The following is a 20,865-nucleotide window of genomic DNA, read 5'->3' on the forward strand; positions in this document are numbered from 1 at the left end:
TGGGTTATAAATAGATCCATTGAGATTTATTTACATGATAAATGTGTATGTGGGAGGCGCACAAAATTTAATTAGTGATTTATTTAAATTTTCAAAGCGTTACACCTATGATATAGTGACACATTATATGATATGTTGAGTTGGCTTAAATATGTGACACAAGTGACACGTATCTCGTTTTTAAGTGCGTTGACGTGGATTTTCATTAAAAAAATAGATGGAACTTGGAGGAAAGGACAAAGTTGATATTTAGATTAGTGATAGGTATTATCTGTGATACTTTTTAAAATCGAGATAGCCGTTTAATAATGACCCTTATTATAAGTACCATGTACTTAACCCTTTAAAAAAAAGAAAAAAAAGAAAAAAAAAAAAAAAAAAAAAAGGAAACTTTTAACCACATATTAATTAATAAAAATTCATAAATTAATTAAGGAATAAACAAATAAATTAATTAATTAAGGAATAAATAAATAAATAAAAACGAAAAATTTATCTTAATACTTTCTTTCTAAACAAATATGAATCATTTCTTTGGTTTCTTCTCCTTCGCTTCTTATGCGGAATCCTCCCTCGAATGGCTTAACCCACAATCCAAACTTTCTCTCTCTAAAATTTCTCTTCTCGTTTTCTCCGAGAAAATTCGTGTGTGCATTGGTGATTTTCTGTATGTCTTTTTCCTCCGAGCTTTGTTCTTCGATTTTCTTATCGGCGTAGCATCGAAGGTGAGAGCTCAACCTCATTCAATCTCGGAATTTTCTTTGTGGTGTTCTGAATTCACAATTTTCTGTCCGGTTTGTTTGGTGTCTTGAGCTCTGATTTATCGGATAATCAAAATGCACTTGGAAATTCTGTTTGGTTTCAGAGAAAAACGGAGAAAATGAAAAAGAAACAAAAGGAACCATATATATATAAATAATTTATATAGGAGACTGATTTGAGTGAGTAATTGCTTGAGACGGCTTGGTGCATCGAAGCTGATTGTTCGGTATTAATAAAAAAAAAGTTTCTTCTCGACGACCAAAATTGTGGATAAGGTTAATCCATGAATGTCTTTTGATTGAATTTGATTGTTATCGTTTTACAAGTAATAGTTCTCACTGAGTTACCTTATTTTGTTTTGATATGAGATATTTTTTTTTGGGAAGCGTAGGGGTGATGATTATTGTGACTGTATTGCATACGATTTTGATTTCAATCTTTACTCTTATAAATTTGTTGGTATGTGAATCTGATTCTAATGATTCCAATTAAAACATGGAATATAATTCTGAAAAGAAGCTAAGATGAGAAAAGAAATCAATTTAGCATAAGGATCTGGAAAAATAAATCTTCCACTAAGCTGGGCCTATTGGTAGGTAGTTGGGTTGATGAGAGTTGATTGGACATTATGTTTTCTTCCTCTTTGTTTCCATAGTAATCAAACGAATTTGTAGCTTATGCAGGACTTTTTTTTTTTTCTTTCTTTTTTTTTTTTTTTTTTTTTTTCCGGGGATTGTTAGTTCTTAATATTTTGGTAGATATTATCCGCTTTCACTGTTGAGGGTTTCTGAATGTTAAGAATCATAGTAATTATTTTTTTTAATCATTTATTGCAGCTCAAGTGCCCCCTTTTTATAGATGGGATTTCTTTGAAGTAAATGTAGATGAAATGGATTAACATTGGTGCAGACTAAGTCTTATGCTTGTTTTGCTGGAGGTTGGGTGGAGGTTTGCAACATGTTGATAGATACTTCATTGATTTTTAGTCACTCCTACAATGAGAAGTGGATTTTCGACGACATTGTATGTTTCATGCTACGTTTTGGAACTATAGAATCTCTACAAGCTATTTGCAGACACTGTGCTGTCAGTGCAGGCACCTCTGTATGGAGGTCGATTGAATTCCTTTGAAATAATTCTGATTATAATTTGCTGCAGCTGTAATTATGGAAAGGTTAGTTCCTTGCTTAGCTTTGGATTGTGTATGGTCGCCAGGTTTTTTCTCTTTTTGTGAGCTGAATGCTGTGGTTCTTATTTCCAGATATAAGATTTTGAAGGAGCTTGGAGATGGTACTTGTGGTTGTGTATATAAGGCCTGGGATAAGCTAACAGGCGAGATTGTAAGCTTCTCCTTACAAAGCAACCTTATGTCCTTAGTATATCTCCTAACTATATGTGTTTAGTAAGTTTTTTTTCCAATTGATTATCCTTCCTAAATTGTTAGAATATAAAATTTTTGTCATTCTTTTTTCTTGCATAAGCAAAAGGGCTTTTGTGAAGTATGGTACGATGATTTTTTATGTGTCTTTCACATTTATTTAGGCAAAATGTAGAATTCAGATCCTTTAGTTTTTCCAATGACCAATGACCAATAATTATAATTTGTTTTTTGATAAGTAATGTATATCCATTCAAATCGCAGAGGGACGCAACCCTAGTACACATAGAGTATACAAGAGAACCCATAATTTATAGGAAAAAAAAAAAGAACATAATTCCAAAAACTCAGAAAAATTAGAAACATGCAAAATTTTCCATGAAATTCGCGATATATACAAGGATTGTAGCATCATCTTCTTCATCTCTAGCAATTCATTTTCACGATCTTCAATGATCCTTGTGTTCTGCTCTCTCTAAAGTCACTACATTAAACACAAAGGAGCCAGTCTCCATATGTTCAAAGCATTACGGTTTCCCAATTATTCCCTCCAACTTGTCACCAAATCGCTCACTTTTCGAGGCATAGTCCAAGCAACCCCAAACAACTGAAGAAGTGCACTCCACAACTTTGTTGCAATCTCACAATGAAGGAGATAGTAACACTCAAGTCCCACATTGAGAAGATAAGGAGTTACCCACCTAAAGTGGGTGATTTATAAAGATAGTCATGAGTGTTAAGTTCTACATTGCTTTATTACTAGGTGAAATGGGCTTTATAAGGGACATTTGTCTCAAACTCACTTCTTCAAGATAGATACTCCTCTCCAATTCTCTAGAATAATCTTCTTTCTTAAGTTTTGAATCCTCAGATAATGATATCTCTCCTCTGCAATCAGATCCAGCTCACGAAGACCCTCCACCATCTCCTTCCACTTCCCTACATCACCAAAAACCTCCTAAATCCATTTCTTCAAATCAGCTTTCAATGTTTTCAATTTATGCGCGAACACAAAACTAGAAGCACCCTCATACGCGAACACAAAACTAGAAGCACCCTCATAGTTATAAGACCCCCACCACGTTTTGACCTACTCTACAAAACCCTGTTATTGCAGCCACATATTTTCAAACTTAAAATACCTCCTACGCCTACTCCCCATTCCATAATCCAACATCAACGAAAAATGATCAGACAACTACCTAGGAAGACGTCTTTGAGACACCTGAAAATATTCCTCTCACTTTGTAGATGGCAAGAATCTATCAATTCTAGACCATGCGTCAACATATATCGATTATTAGACCACGTGAAACTCCCCATACCAATGGAATATCCATGAGTTCCTATTGAAAAATGAATTTTGAGAATTCCACCATCTCTTTTGTTTGCCTGGAGTCGCCTGATCTTTCACAAGGATATTGAACTAGGTTAAAATCTGGCCATACACCATAGCATCTCCCATAGATTCATTAAACTGACCAACTCATCTCAAAGACATCTTCTTTCCACATCATCATTTGGCCCATAAATACCCACAAATGCCCATTCAAAATTCTCCGTAATGAAAGAACAAGCTACCACAAAGTTCCCCACACATTACTCAATCGTCTCCACCTCTTGCCCATCCCACATTAACAAAATACCTCTTGATGCCCCTCTTGACCCCAAATACAGCCAATCTATATGAATACACCCCCATACACTACGAACCACCTCTCTACTAATAACCTCCATTTTTGTCTCTTGCAAACACACAATATCAGTTTTACACTCCCTTAAAAGCCCTCTAAACTGCATTCTTTTCTCATTATCATTCAAGCCTCTTAACATTCCATGATATGGTCTTAGGTTTCATAAGTAACATTTAACACCCCTCCCCTTTCCTATCACTCTATTAGATTGACCAAGCTTTACATCATAATTCATCGAACATACCAATCGCTATACCCACCCCACTTTGAGGTCGACTAGCTTCAATCGCAATGAACAAAGCCATCAGTTTATCCTCAAAGCCTTCGCAAGTAACATGACATAAATGTTTTATCCTCTCCACCACCCAATTTGGAGACACTGAATAAGACCCTTCTTTTTCCCCAATTACCGCCAATGGATGAATGTCCAACATCACGCTTTCCCTACTTTCCTCCATTGTAGAAGTCGCCATTGCCATTGCAGCATCACCCACAGCCCCACAACATAAACTATCATCACTAATCACGAATCCCCCTACTCCCTCATTCTCCACAATAGTTATTGCATACCCAAAACTGATCTTCTTCTTCCCCCTGGCACAAATTCGTGTTACCCAACTCAGACACCACCCTTTGCTCAGAGTCTAACCACAACCCCATTTCCCCCAACCCATTCAAACCCACCCCATTCTCTGCAACACACTGTCTCAATCCCTCACTAGAACTACACCCCTTTAACACCCAGCCACCCTTGACCCCCTCCACAACATCTTCCTCACCCACTTGAAAACGAGAGAGCAAATCCAAAGATGACTTCAAAACTATACGATTCTCATCTCCACCATTTTTGTGTCTTCAACATTATCTGCCATAGTCCCCTTATTTTCTTCCACCTTATTGAGCTTCAAGCTCAAGGCCAACGAAGGGACAGTCGATGCCATGCCGTTGACGAAACCACTCTTGCACCTAGAGTCTACATTAGCGCCCTCTGGGTCAAAAAAGGACCTTCGTTGTTGTTTTCTTCGTACTCTGGTAAGTCCTCGCTGTTGTGCTGAGCACCCCCTTGTGAGCTTCTTTGATGTCTAGAAATTAGTTGATGAATGCTTGACGTTGAGAAATTTGTGTGGAGTGGCTTCCAATGAAAGATTGATCTAAAGAAGTTGAAAGAGGCACGTCATAGTGATGGATTGGTGTTGCATGCGGGGAAACCATTGATCATTTTCTACTCTACTGCAAAGTGCTAGAGATTTGTGGGTATCGATTTTCCATCTTTTTGGGATAGAGTGGGTCATGTGCCAACTGGTAGTGGAGTTGTTGCTAGTTGGAGAGGTCAGTTTGGAAGCCACTACAAAATAGAAGTCTAGAGGATGGTTCGTCTATCCTTAAATGTGTTATATTTGGAGAGAATGCAATGCTTAAAACTTTGAAGCTGGTGATAGAATTAAAAGCTATTATGTTCAAATCTCTTTATGTTTGGATGGTTACTTACAACAATTTTTCTCTTTTCTAATTTTCTAGATTTGTGCTATTTTCTTCTCTTTAATTGGGCACTTGTCTTGTATACTTGATATGTACTTGGGTTTCACTCATTTGCGCTTTCTAATAAGATTGCATTAGTTATTAAAAAAATGGTTAAATATTATTTAGCCACATGAACTAACAATCGTTTGTGATGTAGCACTATGAATTGACAACTCACATAATATGGTTCTCTAAACTACCAATTTAATATAATGTAGACACTCCGTTAGGAGATTCCGTTTTCTTGGACGGAAGACTAGTCACGTGCGTGGCACGGGACCACTTGGTCCAGATTTTTCCCATTGTGCCCTTGTTGGGATAAAAAAGAAAAAAGAAAAAAAGGAAGACGCTACTTTTGGCGTGCAATCATCTTATCCCGCTGGAAATCTTTTTTTATGGCATCCCAAATTACCATGGCCTCCTCCCCAAAAGCCCCATCCAACGCCCAATCCAAGGGCAATCCATCCCAGTAATTCTTTTCCTCCTCCCAAACCATAATCTCCTCGTTATGATCAAAGCCAACATGCCAATTTCGGGATTGGGAGAATCCATTTCCCTCAACGGAAGGAGGAATGATGCAACCCTTCGGAGGGTAGGAAGGTCCTACCACCGTGACATCATTGACCTTCCGAGGCAAAGCGAGAGGGACTAAAACTATCGGGGGAAGGTTGAGAACCCCTTCCTAAAAAGGCCCCTCTTCACTGGAGGCTCTGTCTTCTTCTTCGCAGGAGCTCAGAACCTGTAACCTTGTTGAGAACAAGACCTACAGACAACTTTGAAGCTTCCAAAGAATTTGATAATAACCCATCATTCCAATTCATAGAATGACCTACCCTAAGCTCCCTAGCCCTCCTGCAATAATGTTGAAAAGGTTGAATATGGGGGGGGGGGGGGGGGGGGGGGGAAGAACGAATCTTCTCCCCTAACACAGAAGCCCCTGAGAGAGGAAGAGGAAAGAAGACGGAAGGCCCTACACCGCACGAGCTATTGGAAAATTCCGAACTCACTAATACCCTAGCTAGAACCGAAGGAGCAACCAGAGTCGTCGGAGTCGGCAAAGGGGGGAAGATGGGAAGGGAAGCCGACTTGATTAGAGAAGATGCTGGGTCGGTCTTCAAACAGCTAGACGACCCACCCCCTGGAGAAGAAAGACCCAAAAACACCCCAGGAGATATCTCCGGCAGAAGTCTCGACGGCCAGGAGACTTTGGATTTAGGCAGGAAACGGCCCAATCGAAGACTAGTGCGTTTACGACCCAAGCCAAACCTTGCAATCCAGCCTAGAACCTTCCTTGCAGCCCGGCCCAATACATGTGGCACATATCATCATTCTATTGGTGATGCTATGGCACACTAATGAAATTCGTTAAATGTTTTGACAGAATTTGAGTACAGAAACTAAATTGTTATTTTAGCCTATCCCGATGATATCTGAATTAATTTTATAACGCAAGAAACGATTTGTAATTTAGACCAACCATATAAATTGATTTTGCATTTATCCCAAAAATTAAAAAATTGATTTGTTAAGTTTCTAATTTTTATATATTTATATTTTTAATTTATTCATTTTTTTTTTAAAAAAAAAGAGTGACATGTGTTATCATTCTATTAGTGATGACATGTGGTACACTAAATTGTTATTTTGGCATATCCCGAGGATTTCTGAATTATTTTTTATTTCATTACGACCAATTTGTAATTTCGACTAACCACAGAATGATTTTGCATTTATCCTTAGAATTTTTATTTTTTTTTTAGTCTTTTTATACTAATTAATAAATACAAAGGGTAATTTTGGTTTTTCAATGGTCAAAATAAGGGTATTTTCATAACATTTTGGTCAAATCTAATTTTCCATCCAAGATAACGGTCAAGACCAACGGAGGGGATTAAATCGTATCAAAATGGTAGCTTAGCGGACCATATCAATTGAGTTGTTAGTTCATGGTGCTACACCACAAACGGCTGTTAGTTCAAGGTGTTAAATCCACACTTTCTAGTTTTCTTTTTCATAGAAGGTATTGTTCTTTGGACATTTTTTTTTATTTTTTTTTTTCATTTGGAAATCCTTCTATGGTTCTTTTCTGATATTTCTGATCTCAGGTTGCTGTCAAGAAATTGAAGAGAAAGTTTTACTTTTGGCAAGAACACACAAAGTTACGAGAACTTAAGGTATGAGCTGTGGCAGTTTGAATGGTAACATATTGCATGTTGTACATACATAGGTACATGCATTCATATGTATGGATATTGTGTTTGTTTGTATCATTGATAAAGTAACATTTTTTTTTTTGTAGGCCCTTCGAAAACTGAATCATCCCAATATTATAAAGTTGAAGGAGGTTGTCCGGGAAAACAATGAATTGTTCTTCATTTTTGAATATATGGTAAGAGAGCTTTTGTTGCTACTTTATACATTTTTTGATGTGTGATTCTTATGCAGGAATTCACAATTGATGTTTGCACATCATATCCCACTGACCGAAGCCAATGGTGCATTATATATATTTGCTATATTTTTGTTCAAACATGTTTGTCACTCTAACCCTAATTGATATGGTTCCTATTCCTGGTTACTTTCTAATAAAATAATCAAGTCCTTATGAGAAAAACATAGTCATTATCTTTTGTAAAATCAAATCTTAGAGGAATGAAAGTTGGAAGTTGTAATCACTTGTTGGTAGTAATTGCTGTTACACAGTTGAAAGTTGGATGAATTTAGGGTGATATGAAGGTCTGGGGAAATGTTATAATTAATGATCCACGCTCACACAAAAAAGCTAAAATGAATAGTGAACTTATGTCACTTAAATCATTTGGTTATATTATCAATTGCTAGATGTAAATTTGGGTTCAATTTAAATTTGCATTTTATTTAGTGTTGGCTTCTCATATCCTTCCTGAACGAACATAAATACTCCATCAGTTGCCTATTTAGAACCAAAGTTGTTTACGGATACTATTCAAAAAAATAAGCTAATCTTAAATCTTCGGAATAGGCAGTAGTAGGCACCACTTTTGGAAGGGTATTTCTCACACTTTATGCCACGTTTTTGGGTTAGTGTGCATTAAAGCATATTGTACTGTTTTATTATGCTTTTTCTCCTGTGAAAAGTTTTCTATCAGTACAAGAAGTATATTGCAAATTATAATTGTTAGAAGCATGGTGCTATCCTATGATTCTTCATGAAAATCAATATCATGCTCTGAATTCTAAGTTTTGATGAACCAGTGCTCAATTGAGTGCAATTATTCTCTCTACTAAATGCTTGATTCTGGACTTCATCTCTCCAGGATTATAATCTGTATCAAATAATCAGAGACCGACCAAGGCCCTTTTCAGAAGAAGAGATCCAAAACTTTATGTCTCAAATGTTGCATGGACTTACTCACATGCACAGAAATGGGTATTTTCATCGGGATCTAAAACCTGGTAATACATTTTCCTACAGTTGTTGCTTCCATCCTTGTTTTAAGATTTCTATTTGTGTTTTCATGAACTATTACGATTTTATGTTATCAAGTAAATAATTAGAGACCATTTCTTCCTTGAAGAAAATTTGCTGGTGACAAACGACTTTCTTAAAATTGGCGACTTTGGACTGGCTAGAGAAGTGTCATCAGTGGGTCCTTATACTGAATATGTTTCCACACGGTGGTGAGTCATATCAAATTACCTAGTCTTATTCATTCTGTCTGTTGGTGTGCACAAGCATACTCACTTTCAGTTAGTAATTATTCACATTTGACACTGTTGGTGCATGCATGCGTGCACTGTTTTGGGGTGTGTTTGCATGCCTGAACATGTGCTCCGACTGATTACTCTGAAATTTGATCCTTTGAGTTAGTAACTATTCACATTTATGGTTTGCGCTTATATATATGCCAGGTACCGGGCACCAGAAGTTCTGTTGCAGTCTTCATCCTACACGCCTGCAGTTGGTAAACATTTTTGAATTTCCTGCTCATTGCAAACTTCTCCACTCCTCTTTGTTTCAAATTGGTAGCTGCTTTCTCTCTCGTAGAGGCTGGGAATGGGTTAGGTTGATTCGTTAAGCTTATATTTTCCATTTGGCAAAACCTATATCCAAAATTGAATTACTATGATAAGTCTCAACTATTTTCAATATTCTTGTTAATTTCTAAAATTTGAACTATAACAATGTCAACTGAGGTAATTACCTTTTTCCCCCATCAACTACCAATCATTGTCAACATGCCCCTATGAATTGACACTTCGACCAAAAAAGTGCATCAAACTACCATCTTTACATACTTTGACCCCTTCCGTCAGGGAATCCTGTTAACTTGGATGGAATATGTCATTTTTTACCGTTAATTTTGGTTTAAAGACCAAAATGCCCTCTCTAGTAATTAGTAAAAAATATTAAAATTAATATATTTTTTTTAAAAAAAAAACCTAAGGGGTGGCCGGAGCCACGTTTAGGGGTGGCTCGCGGGCCGCGGCCACCCAGCTTTCGAGGTGGCCGCGAGCCATCCCAGAGGTGGCTGGAGCCACCTTTAGGGGTGGCTCGCGGGCCACCCTAGAGATAAGCTGGGGTGGCCGCGCGGCCACCCCTAGTTCCGGGGTAGCCGTGAGCCACCCCAGAGGTGGCCGGAGCCACCTCTGGGGGTGGCTCACAGGCCACCCGGCCACCAGCCACCCCATTTTCCTTTAGTTTCTTTTTTTTTTTTGTTTAAGATGAGGGTATTAGGTTATTTTTGAAATTGAGTTAGGACATTTAAGTCTTTGCATGAATTAGACTGACAGAAGGGGTTAAAGTATGTAAAGATGGTAGTTTGATGCTCTTTTTTGGTCGAAGTGTCAGTTCATGGGGGTATGTTGACAATAACTGGTAGTTGATGGGGGGAAAAGGTAATTACCCCATGTCAACTTATAAACTAACAGTAACCATTTTAGTGATCATGACAAACATTAAGTGAAAAATTATATAGTTTTATTTAAATATGATGATTCGTCTTAATTTAAATCTAAACTTATTGGCTTTACATGTGAAAATCAAAACATATTCATTTTATCCATATGGTTAATATGCCCACTGGAATTCTTAATTGTACTAGGTGATTTTTCGACATACCAATTAGTTAGGGGAATTGCTAATACTACCTTTTGTTCTTCAAATGCAATCATAAAGAGAATTCAAAAAATAGTACTTAGATGTCTGAATGTGAAGATGTTCTATGGATAATATACATGATACGAATGTACTCAAGATGGAGAGGGAGAATTTGAGTTGCTCTCTTGAGTTTGTCTTTCAATTGACCTGGTAACTCATCAGAAAGACGAAAATAAGCCTAAATGATATTTTTTTTTTTTAGAAGTACTATATATTCTTTCAAAGCGCAGAGGGGCGCAATCTTAGCATAGAGAGAGTATATAATAGAACCCCTAAATTATATAAGAGAAGAACATAACTCTAAAATCTCAAAAAAAATTAAAGACATGCACACTATTCCAGGCTAGTTTCCATGTATACTAGGATTGTAGAATCATCTTCTTTGTCTCTAGCAATCCACTCTCACGATCTTCAAAACTCCCCGCGTTCCGCTCTCACCAAAGACACCATATTAAACACAAAGTAGCCATCCAAATTTGCAAAGCATGACAATTTCCCAATTTCCAAATAAAGAATGCCACTCTAAAGGGTGCCTTAACTTTCCAAATACCCTTTCAAGGGAAATTTGACCTTACATTATTAGATAATACCTGATAATACGACATAACTTCAAATTTTTTCCTATTAGATATCTAGCAAATTGTGTCATTGCCTCCATGTCTTACTCTTTAAGAAAACAGCAACTCGAAAAATCCAAAAACCACTTCCATCTGCCAATTATGCACCGGTCTAGTAAATATAATATTTCAATGTTGTTTCCATTCTAGAGCTGCATATTATTCACCACCCACACATCCTTACCACAAGCAATAGTGAATAATTCTAGAAACGAGACCTTCAACAATTGCTTCTCACAGCATACTAGATCCATCACCTACCGGATATCTCAGATATTTAGCAAAACCGTCCCACTCTCCTTATACATTTCCACATTCCCAAACCATAGGGCTCCCCAAACTCCTTAGAACACCAATATCCCCTCATACTATCATATTTAATACCCACTACCTTTCTCCACAAAGCCTCTCTCCCCGTAGCAAGCCTCCACAACCACTTTCCCAAAAGGGCTCGATTAAACTAAATCATATTTTTCACCTCCAAACCTCCTGAAGTTAGCGGAGTACATATAGTCGACCATTTCACCAGATGAACTTAAACTCATCACTAATACCCCCCACAAAAGGTTTGTCAAGAGTTTTTCCAATCGACGAGCCACTCCTACCAGAATAGGGAAAATGGAAAAATAATACGTCGGTAAATTAGAAAAAGTACTTTTTATAATAGTTAACCTACCTCCCTTTGATAAATAAAGCCTCTTCCTTCTGGCCAACCTATGCTCCATCTTCTCAATAATGCCACTCCAATTGGTTGGTGGAAGCCTTATAGTGAGCACCCAAATACTTCATCGGCAACGACGCCACACCACACCCAAGAATGCTAGCCAAACCCTTCACATCCCTCACATTGCCTACAAGAACAATCTCTGACTTAGACAAATTTGTCTTTAACCCGGACTTTGCTTCAAAATATAAGAACAAACATCTTAAATTTCAAATTTTTCCACATTAGGCTCACAAAAGATTAACGTATCATCTACAAACAACAAATGTGACACTACCATCGCCTCATGATTTCTCGATCCCTTCGAAAACCCAGATAGAAGCCCTCTATCCAGTGTCATAGACAACATCCTACTTCATGCCCCCATAATAATCACAAAAAAAAGTGGAGACAATGGATCTCCGTGTCTTAACGCGAACTACTAAGAAAACCCGAGGGCGCACCATTAATGAGAATGGAAAACTGAACCGTAGAAATGCAGTGATCTATCCAACCTTGCCATCTCTCCCAAAGCCGCGCCACTTCAACAAATATAATAGAAATTCCCAATTTACGTGGTCATAGGCCTTCTCCAAATCCAATTTACATAATGCCCAGTTCCGAATGCGAAGCTGACTATCCAAACATTTATTTGCCACCAAAACAGAATCCAAAATTTGCCTACTCCCGATAAACAAATTCTAATAACTTGAGACAATCTTACCCATTATTGACTTGAACCTATTTGCCATAACTTTGGAAATAATTTTGTGCACCCCACCCACTAAGCTGATAGGACGAAATCCTTGATCTCCACTGCCCCAACTTTCTTTGGAATAGTAGAAACAAACATAGCATAGAAACCCTTCTCGAATTTTCCACATCTATGGAACTCCTTAAACACTGCCGTAATGTCCTCTTTTATTACCTCCTAACATTTCTGGAAAAAAAATAAATAAAATCCATTAGCTCCTAGCGCCTTATCTCCATTAAAGTTCCTCACCACCTCCAACACTTAACTTCCTTCAAATTCTCTTTCCATCCAAGTTCTCTCCCCATAGGCATCATCAATGGAAAGAAATAAAAGTTATCCATCTTTGGTCACCACATATATTGTTCAGAATATAATTGTTTATAGAAGTTCACAATGTGATCCTTTATTGCTACTAAATCATCATTCATATTCCCATCAACCACTAAGGACTCAACTGAATTATTTGTCCTATACAAATTTGCCAAACGGTGAAAAAAACTTCATATTGTTGTCTCCCTCTCTCAACCAAAGAGCACTTGACTTTTTTTTTCTTTCTCCAACTCACTTCTTCAAGATAGATACTCCGCTCCAATTCTCTAGAATAATCTTCTTTCTTAATTCTTTCATCTTCAATTAATGATCCCTCCTTTGCAAGTAAATCCATAGCACAAAGACCCTCCACCATCTCCCTCTTTCGCTTCCCTACATCACCAAAGACCTCCTCATTCCAGTTCTTCAAATCAGTTTTCAATGCTTTCAATTTTTGTGCCAACACATAACTAGATTTTCCCTCATAATTACAAGACTCCTACCACGTTTTGACCTACTCTACAAAACCCTGTTATTGCAACCGCATATTTTCAAACTTAAAAATACCTCCTACCCCTACTCCCCACTCCACAATCTAACATCAACAGAAAATGATCAGACAATAACCGAGGAAGACGTCTCTGAGTCACATTTTCCTCCCACTCCATAGCTAGCAAGAATCTATCAATTTTTTTTACCATGCCTTAACAACCCAACTATTAGACCACGTGAAACTCCCCTTTACCAATGGAATATCCATGAGTCCTTACTAAAAAATGAACTATGAGAATTCCACCATTGCTTGTGTTTGTCTGGAGTTGCTTGGTCTTTCACAAGGATACCGAACTACGTTAAAAGCTTCCCCATACACCACGGCCTCTACCACAGACTCATTAAACCAACCAATTCATCCCATAGACATCTTCTTTCCACATCATCTTTTGGCCCATGAACCCCCTCAAAGGCCCATTCAATTTTTTCAATTTTTTTTGTACGCAGTTAAAAGAACAAGCTACCACAAACCTCCCCACATAATCCTCAATCTTCTCCACCACTCGCCTATCCCACATTAATAGAACACCTCCTGATGCCCCTCTTGACCCCAAATACAACCAATCTACATGAATACATCCCCATACACTACGAACCACTTCCCTACTAATAACCTCCATTTTTGTCTCTTGCAAACACACAATATCCGCTTTCCACTCCCTTAAAAGCCTTCTAATCCGCAATCTTTTCTTGGAATCATTCATGCCTCTCACATTCCATGATATGATCTTGGGTTTTATAAATAACATTTACCACCCCTCCCCTTTCTTGTCACTCTATTAGATTGACCTCCCTTCACATCATAATTCACCGAACAAACCAATCTTTTTAATTCACGATGTCCTTTATTCCCAGATTTCCCACTTAACCCATCTCTCAAACTCAGACGATTCTGCCCTTAACACTTGTTTGTCTGAAAAGATGTTCAAGCCTTATTATCCCAAAGCCCAACATAAGTTTTTCCAATTTTACTTGCTTTTCCGCATGCCCTTTGAACACCTTTTCTTGTTGTTTTTTCCCTCCCTTTATTTTCTCCGACTTTTTTTGAACCCTTAAATTGCTTTTGTTGATACTTTTGTAAGAGTAATTCTTTGTGTGTGCATCTTTGTGTGTGTGTGTGTGTGTGTGAGAGAGAGAGAGAGAGAGAGAGAGAGAGAGAGAGCAAGGTAGTGTGGTAACTGATCTAATATTCCAGCCGCTTTGATGAGTTTAGAATTTACTTGAGCAAGGTTGTTTTGTTGGGGGCTCTACTAGACTTTCATTTAATATGTCAATTTTGACTTTACTTATTCTTGGTTTGTTTTCGTACTTGAGCGATGACTAACAAATGAAAATATGGACAGACATGTGGGCAGCTGGGGTTATACTAGCTGAGCTTTTCACTTTATCCCCTATTTTCCCTGGCAAAAGGTGATTTTATTTCCCAAGTTTATCGTCTTCTGGCTTCGTACTCTAAAGGAATGAATTCTTTACTGTATGTTAAGATTCAAATATCAGTAGTCTATGTTCATGATTAATGTGATCAAATTTTAACAAGTTGTGGTCATGACTGGTGACATAGTAACCATCAACCCGTTGTTTTCAAATAACTAGTATAGGTGAAGTTAATATGGGAGTGGTGAGGCTTGATTTTATTATTTTTCTTTTATGGTGGTTTGCTCCAGTTTTCTGTATGAGTCATGTTCAACGTAGTCATTGAAATTTATGACCATTTCCGCAACAAATGCTGATGCAGTTCATTCACTTCTCTGTGATAATGTTTCTCTATAAAAAAAATCGATCATCTCTTTCACTTTTCCTACTCAATTTAATATTGCGATTGATAAATTTAATACTTAGTCATTCCTGTCTATGGCTTTGACCGTATGTTCTTGCACACTTCTATTCAACAGCATGCTGGTATTACTTAATGCTCTAACTGCTTCCTGATGCAGGTTTGAGTCCATCTATTGCTGTTCCATCAAAAAGACGTGCAAATATTATTTCATGTAGACATTTTAGCAGAACCTGCATATTGTTGGATGATATTTTCTAATATTGATGAAGTATAAGTTAGAGAAGTCAGGAAGTTGTCTTGTAAGCTGTATGCTTAAAATATTCACAAAAATTCTCATCTGAACATTTGTTTGCTATTTTATCAAAATCTGTTTATCTTTTGCTCTTATAGTACCATATGAATTAAGCCTGATTATTTTTTTTTATAAAAGAGTAGGATGCACTTTCTTTTTTGCTTATACATGCAATGCTATCCGCCTTTATGATTTGTTAAATTATTTGAACAGTTTGGATAAACAAGTAATCCCAAATATATGTGAACATGGGCGAGGCTCTCAAAGTGTTGATAGGGGCAATGCCCAATCATTGTTTATCCCATATCTATACATGCACAAACACACACATATATGTATAAATTTATGCATGTATATAAAATATATATTGTGCTTCGGCTGACATTTAGAGGGAATTCTATTTTCTGATTTTCTTTTGATGTCAATTCAGACTATAAGAAGATTGTGGAACTGCCTGATGTACCATAGTAGTCTAAACTTTTGCCTGTGAAATAAGAGATAAACTGTAACTTTTTAAATTTCATCTTATTTAGTAATTTCATGCATGGGCAGCGAAATAGATCAATTGTGCAAGATATGCCAAATACTTGGTGTGCCAGACTTGAATATTTTCCCCGAAGGGACGAACGCCTCTCGAATACTCAGCATTTTTAGTTATGAAGAGGTAAGCTTTTGTTTGGAATGTTGGTTCATTTTTTCGTATGTTTGACTTTGCTATCATTATCTTCTATTAATAATCATTCTCTTTTGTGTAGATTTTGCCTGCAAACCTTGCTGATATCATTCCAAATGCTAGCTCAGAAGCTCTCGACTTGATTTTGGTGGGTGTTGTTGATACAGCTTACAACTTTTTACTATCAACACTTCTTGACTCATTTTGAATTAAATAAACAATACTAGTAACATTACGATTTCATATCTGATACTTTCTTCTTGGCTGTCCATAGCGACTATGTTCATGGGACCCTTCAAGGAGGCCAGATGCAGATGAATCATTAAAACATCCTTTTTTCCATGTAAGATGCAGTTCTCAAGCGTTGTTTTCTCTATCTCATCAAATTAGTTTAATGTACTAAGATGTACTGGACAGGTGGGTTGGGTTCCTTATCCACTTCGTGATCCACTTGAGCTGAAATTGAGCGACATGGGTAAGGGTTATTTGTTTATTTATTCTTTTTTAATTTTTATAAAGCTCACTTCTGGTTTCCACAGTAGTTAATTGGGAACAGTATTAGTATTTTCTTTTAATTTATTATTTTTTCCTGCACTATTCTTCAGGAGAAAAGCCCAAACTAGAGTTAAATTTACAGGACTTTGGCCCTGAACCCGAGGACTGTTTTCTTGGCTTGACGTTGGCTGTGAATCCCAGTGTTTCAAACTTAGGTAAATAGTGTTCTGCCTCTGATATTTTATAGTTTAGCAATTTGGTATGTGATTTAGCACTTTAATGGAAAGGGAAAACGAGTAGTTTTCTTTGCTTCACAATCTCCCCACCTTTCACTGTTAACTACACATATAACTATGAGTCCGTTCAGATGTTCTTGTCAATGCCAAAATTTTGATATAATTGACGGGGCTTTCCCTGCCTGCTTGGCCCTGCTGGAATGGTCCATCTTCTGGTTTTGGTTGTTTTGGCCAGATATTTTGTTCATCTAATCAGGCGATTGTGGCCCTTCCTGTACATGACCGTGTCATTTCAACACTTAGTCCCAAATGGTGATATTGGCTGACCACTTGAAGTTTAAAGTATGCCCTTTATGGACTTAGAAATTTGTCAGATGCATGTTACTATGGCTTTTTTACTGTTTGGTGCAATGGTAAAAAGTCTCTGGCTGCCAAACGGGAATATGGGGATTTGAGTCTTGAGGGTGGCCACTTCATGCAAAATATCAAAATGTAGGACCGTATCCAAGTCACCTGTCCCAGGACCCCATTGGTTAATGACCCTTGATGTCAGGATGGCGTTTTTGATGGGTTAGGAGATTTATCAAAAGAAGATAATAAGTGACCGCTTTTAGGAGTCCCGTGGATTCCTTTATATGTATTTTTTATGATATTATATCATTTACATTTATATGGCAGAAAGTTATACTGCTTTCTAGAGTCAACCATCTTGTAGTAATGACTTCTGTTGGAGCAAAGTTCTCTAGGTTCTAGGAATGGTTGGTAGTCTTTCTGTAGAACATTTCGGTTTTTCCATGTGATCCCTTCTTTTTCTTGATTCTTTTTGTTTTTGTTCTTTCATTAAAACTTCACTTTTTCTCACTTGTTTTGGACGGGATGTATTTCACTCTTATCTGACAATGATACCATTTCCTGCAGAAACGGTACATAATGCTTCTCAGGGTATGAGAGAGGTGAGTCATAGTGCCACTTTTAAGCAGCATATTGTAGTTAAAGCAGTATATCCCTCTGTGAGACACTACTGTATTTTGATGTACACTTACTTTATTATGCAGGACATACTGTTTTGTTCGGGTTTGAATGATCATTCAGAACGGTCAGGTAAGGCTTTGGGTTGACCTCTTATTTAAGTGGACTCTGCCTTGAAGGGGTTAACCTCTTCTATTTAAGTGGACTCTGCTTTGAAGGGGTTAACCTCTTCTATTATCTATGGTTTCTCTTTCCTGGACCTTTGGACGTCTTCTTCAAGGCAGAAAGAGCAAGTTTCATTAAAATTGTGGTTGTTGTAGCCATTGATATAGTCCAATTGTTTCCTGGAAAAGACACCTGCCTTTTCAATTTTGTTTCGTGTTTGCAACTAATGTGTCATGATTACTTTGTGTTCCAGTTTTTTGGCCACTATTTACGCCTGATCGAAATAGAATTCAACCCCCAGTTGAGTCTTCCTTGTCATTATCATTCAGGTTAGTTTATCTGCATCCATAGTCATTTTTTTTTCCTGCTCATTGTGTAAATGTTGTATTTTTTGTGGCAACAGAAAGTGGTCTAAAGATAACCTAAATTTTGACTGTCCTTGCTGTTTTAATACTTTGATTGTGCTGCTTATGTAGCTTCTCTTTTTAAGTCATGATAGTCTTCTGATAGATTGTTATGCATGCCAAGTGTAGTGGATGCGGTCAATTGAGAGCTATAGCTATCTTTAATATTTGAACTTGACAGTTTAGTGACATTTTGTCCTGGAAATGAAACGGAAAGATTTTTTATACGGTCTGAATAAGTGCTCTTTGATTTATCTTTTGGGTCAAGTTAGTCTTCCCATTGATCAACTCCAGTGCCATTTCTCTATCTGATCCATCGTAGCAATTCCAGTGCCATTTCTTTAATATTTGAACTTGGCAGTTTAGTGACATTTTGTCCTGGAAATGAAACTGAAAGAGTTTTTATACTGTCTCAATAAGTGGGTGCTCTTTGATTTATCTTTTGGGTCAAGTTAGTCTTCCCATTGATCAATTCCAGTGCCATTTCTCTATCTGATCCATTGTGATCATGGGCATCCCTATAAGTGTGCTTGTATGTGAACTATGGTAAGATCACGGTTTTTAATTCATGAAAATACAGTCAGCATTTTCTGGACCAAATCTCCGTTTCTTTTTAAGTGCAGAATTTTTAGCCTACTTTGGGGAACCTGAATTTCATGGTTATTTTTACTGGCTTAAACTTCACCAGGTATCAAGTCAGTCTCAAAATTTTCTGCCATATCAATCAAATAATCTGAACGTTCATCAATGATATATATATATATATATATATATATATATTTTATCTGATCATTGATTTTGAGATCACCCCCCCCCCCCCCCCCCCCCTATGGTATTTTTTTTTTTCCTGGAAAATAATTATGTTTTGAGTTTCCAAATTCTTCTTTTCTTCCTGGATTTGATCGATTATTGAGAGCTCAAACCTGAGTATTTTCATTCAAATTTTCAACCGTAACTGGTTATGAGGCCCACCTTGGATACAAACTTTCTGGCAGTTTACAAATTTTGTCCCTTCTACGTTTGTTTGCATTCTGAACATAATTTCTTTGAATAATGCTCTGTTTGTTTCGACGTAAAATAGTTTTCGTCGTAAAATATTTTCGACGAAATCATTTTCAGAAAAAATGATTTTCTCGAAAATATTTTTCGGCGTTTGGCTCGCACGAAAAAAATTACAAAATGCAACTGCCGCCGGAATCCAGCAACGTCCGGTCGCCGTTGCCAAACGAAGCATAAAACACAAAAATACAGGCAGATACCAAGTATATGTTTTCAGATGTCAATACTCAGTAGAGTTTGTGTGTGCATGAGTGGCTTAAGGGTTTGTTTGTATATTTGTGTGCGCGCACGCGCATGAATGCACACAAGCACAAAAAAATTTCCCATCATTGCTCGGATGCGTCACTGAGAAGACAATTACATCCAAAAATAATTTCCCAGCATTGCTCTTATGAAGTCACTGAAATTACTAGTCTTCCTTTTAGTTTAACTGAGGGTTATTCTTTTTGCAATATTATTTGTTGCTTCATAAATTTCTGCAACTCAATTTTTCAAGGATTGTTGGTTTTATAAAACTCACTTTCTAGATTTAAATCGCAATCTCTTTTTTTCTTTTTCTTTTTTGTATCTTTTATGTATGTCATCATCAGCAGTTCTTATTTAGTGAAAGTTTGTGAAAACATTATGATGTCATGATGAGAGATATAGATGATATAAAATAATTATCCAAGTTTTATTTTTATGTATTTTGTGTATGGTTCCAGTGGTAGATACAAAGACTAACATCATCTCTGCCTTTTCTTTTGAACCATTTTCCTCCATCACAGTTCAATTCAACATCCATCAATGGGAGTCCCATAATGTGCAGGATTCTCCATTACATCTCTGCAGCCTACTCTCTCTTTCTTTTTTTCTTTTTTTCTTTTATTTTATTTTCCATCTCCCCCCTGCCTGCAAGGTCAATATTGGCCTTTGGAGTTAATAACAAAATGGTATTTTCCGGTGTAAATTATTTAATTTTCTTAATGTAAAGCTCTTTTCACTGTTATAGTTTCTGCCATTAACTTATGCTACTGTAGAGTGCACTTTCCAGAAAATTATACAGGAAGAATTTTTTGAAACATCCCTTAATGGATGGTTGGACTGAACTCACTGAAATTTCATGCATCTTCAATTGATACTCTGAAGGTAACATAGATGTACAATCTCATGTGAGACTTCATGAAATTTTTCTATTTGATCTTACAGCAATTTATGGGATAAACTGTCAACCATATTTACCCCATAAGAAACAGTTGATAGTTTTGGATCTGGAATGAGTCGGTATCCAGTATACCCTAGTGTTTAGAAGTTCTTCAAGAATTGCCTGTTTACCAAATATGTCTTGGGCTTCCTATCAGTCCACCTCTTATTTTCATCGAGTTA

At 37.0% G+C, this 20,865-nt stretch overlaps 1 protein-coding gene across 1 annotated transcript; it reads left to right on the top strand.

The window, feature by feature from the left end:
* Positions 1 to 532: 532 nt before the first annotated feature.
* Positions 533 to 20,563, top strand: LOC133879804 (serine/threonine-protein kinase MHK). The gene is made up of 18 exons (XM_062318580.1): positions 533 to 725; positions 1,599 to 1,936; positions 2,024 to 2,102; positions 7,461 to 7,529; positions 7,655 to 7,744; positions 8,652 to 8,790; positions 8,913 to 9,015; positions 9,247 to 9,299; positions 14,774 to 14,840; positions 16,052 to 16,163; positions 16,255 to 16,320; positions 16,447 to 16,515; positions 16,590 to 16,647; positions 16,778 to 16,882; positions 17,822 to 17,856; positions 17,959 to 18,004; positions 18,291 to 18,366; positions 20,268 to 20,563. Exons 2-18 carry the CDS (start codon positions 1,929 to 1,931, stop codon positions 20,299 to 20,301), a joined length of 1,209 nt encoding a protein of 402 aa, XP_062174564.1. The 5' UTR covers positions 533 to 725; positions 1,599 to 1,928; the 3' UTR covers positions 20,302 to 20,563.
* The last annotated feature ends 302 nt before the right edge of the window (positions 20,564 to 20,865 follow it).

Source organism: Alnus glutinosa, chromosome 10 (genome assembly GCF_958979055.1).
Source record: "Alnus glutinosa chromosome 10, dhAlnGlut1.1, whole genome shotgun sequence".
NCBI classification, from domain to species: domain Eukaryota; kingdom Viridiplantae; phylum Streptophyta; class Magnoliopsida; order Fagales; family Betulaceae; genus Alnus; species Alnus glutinosa.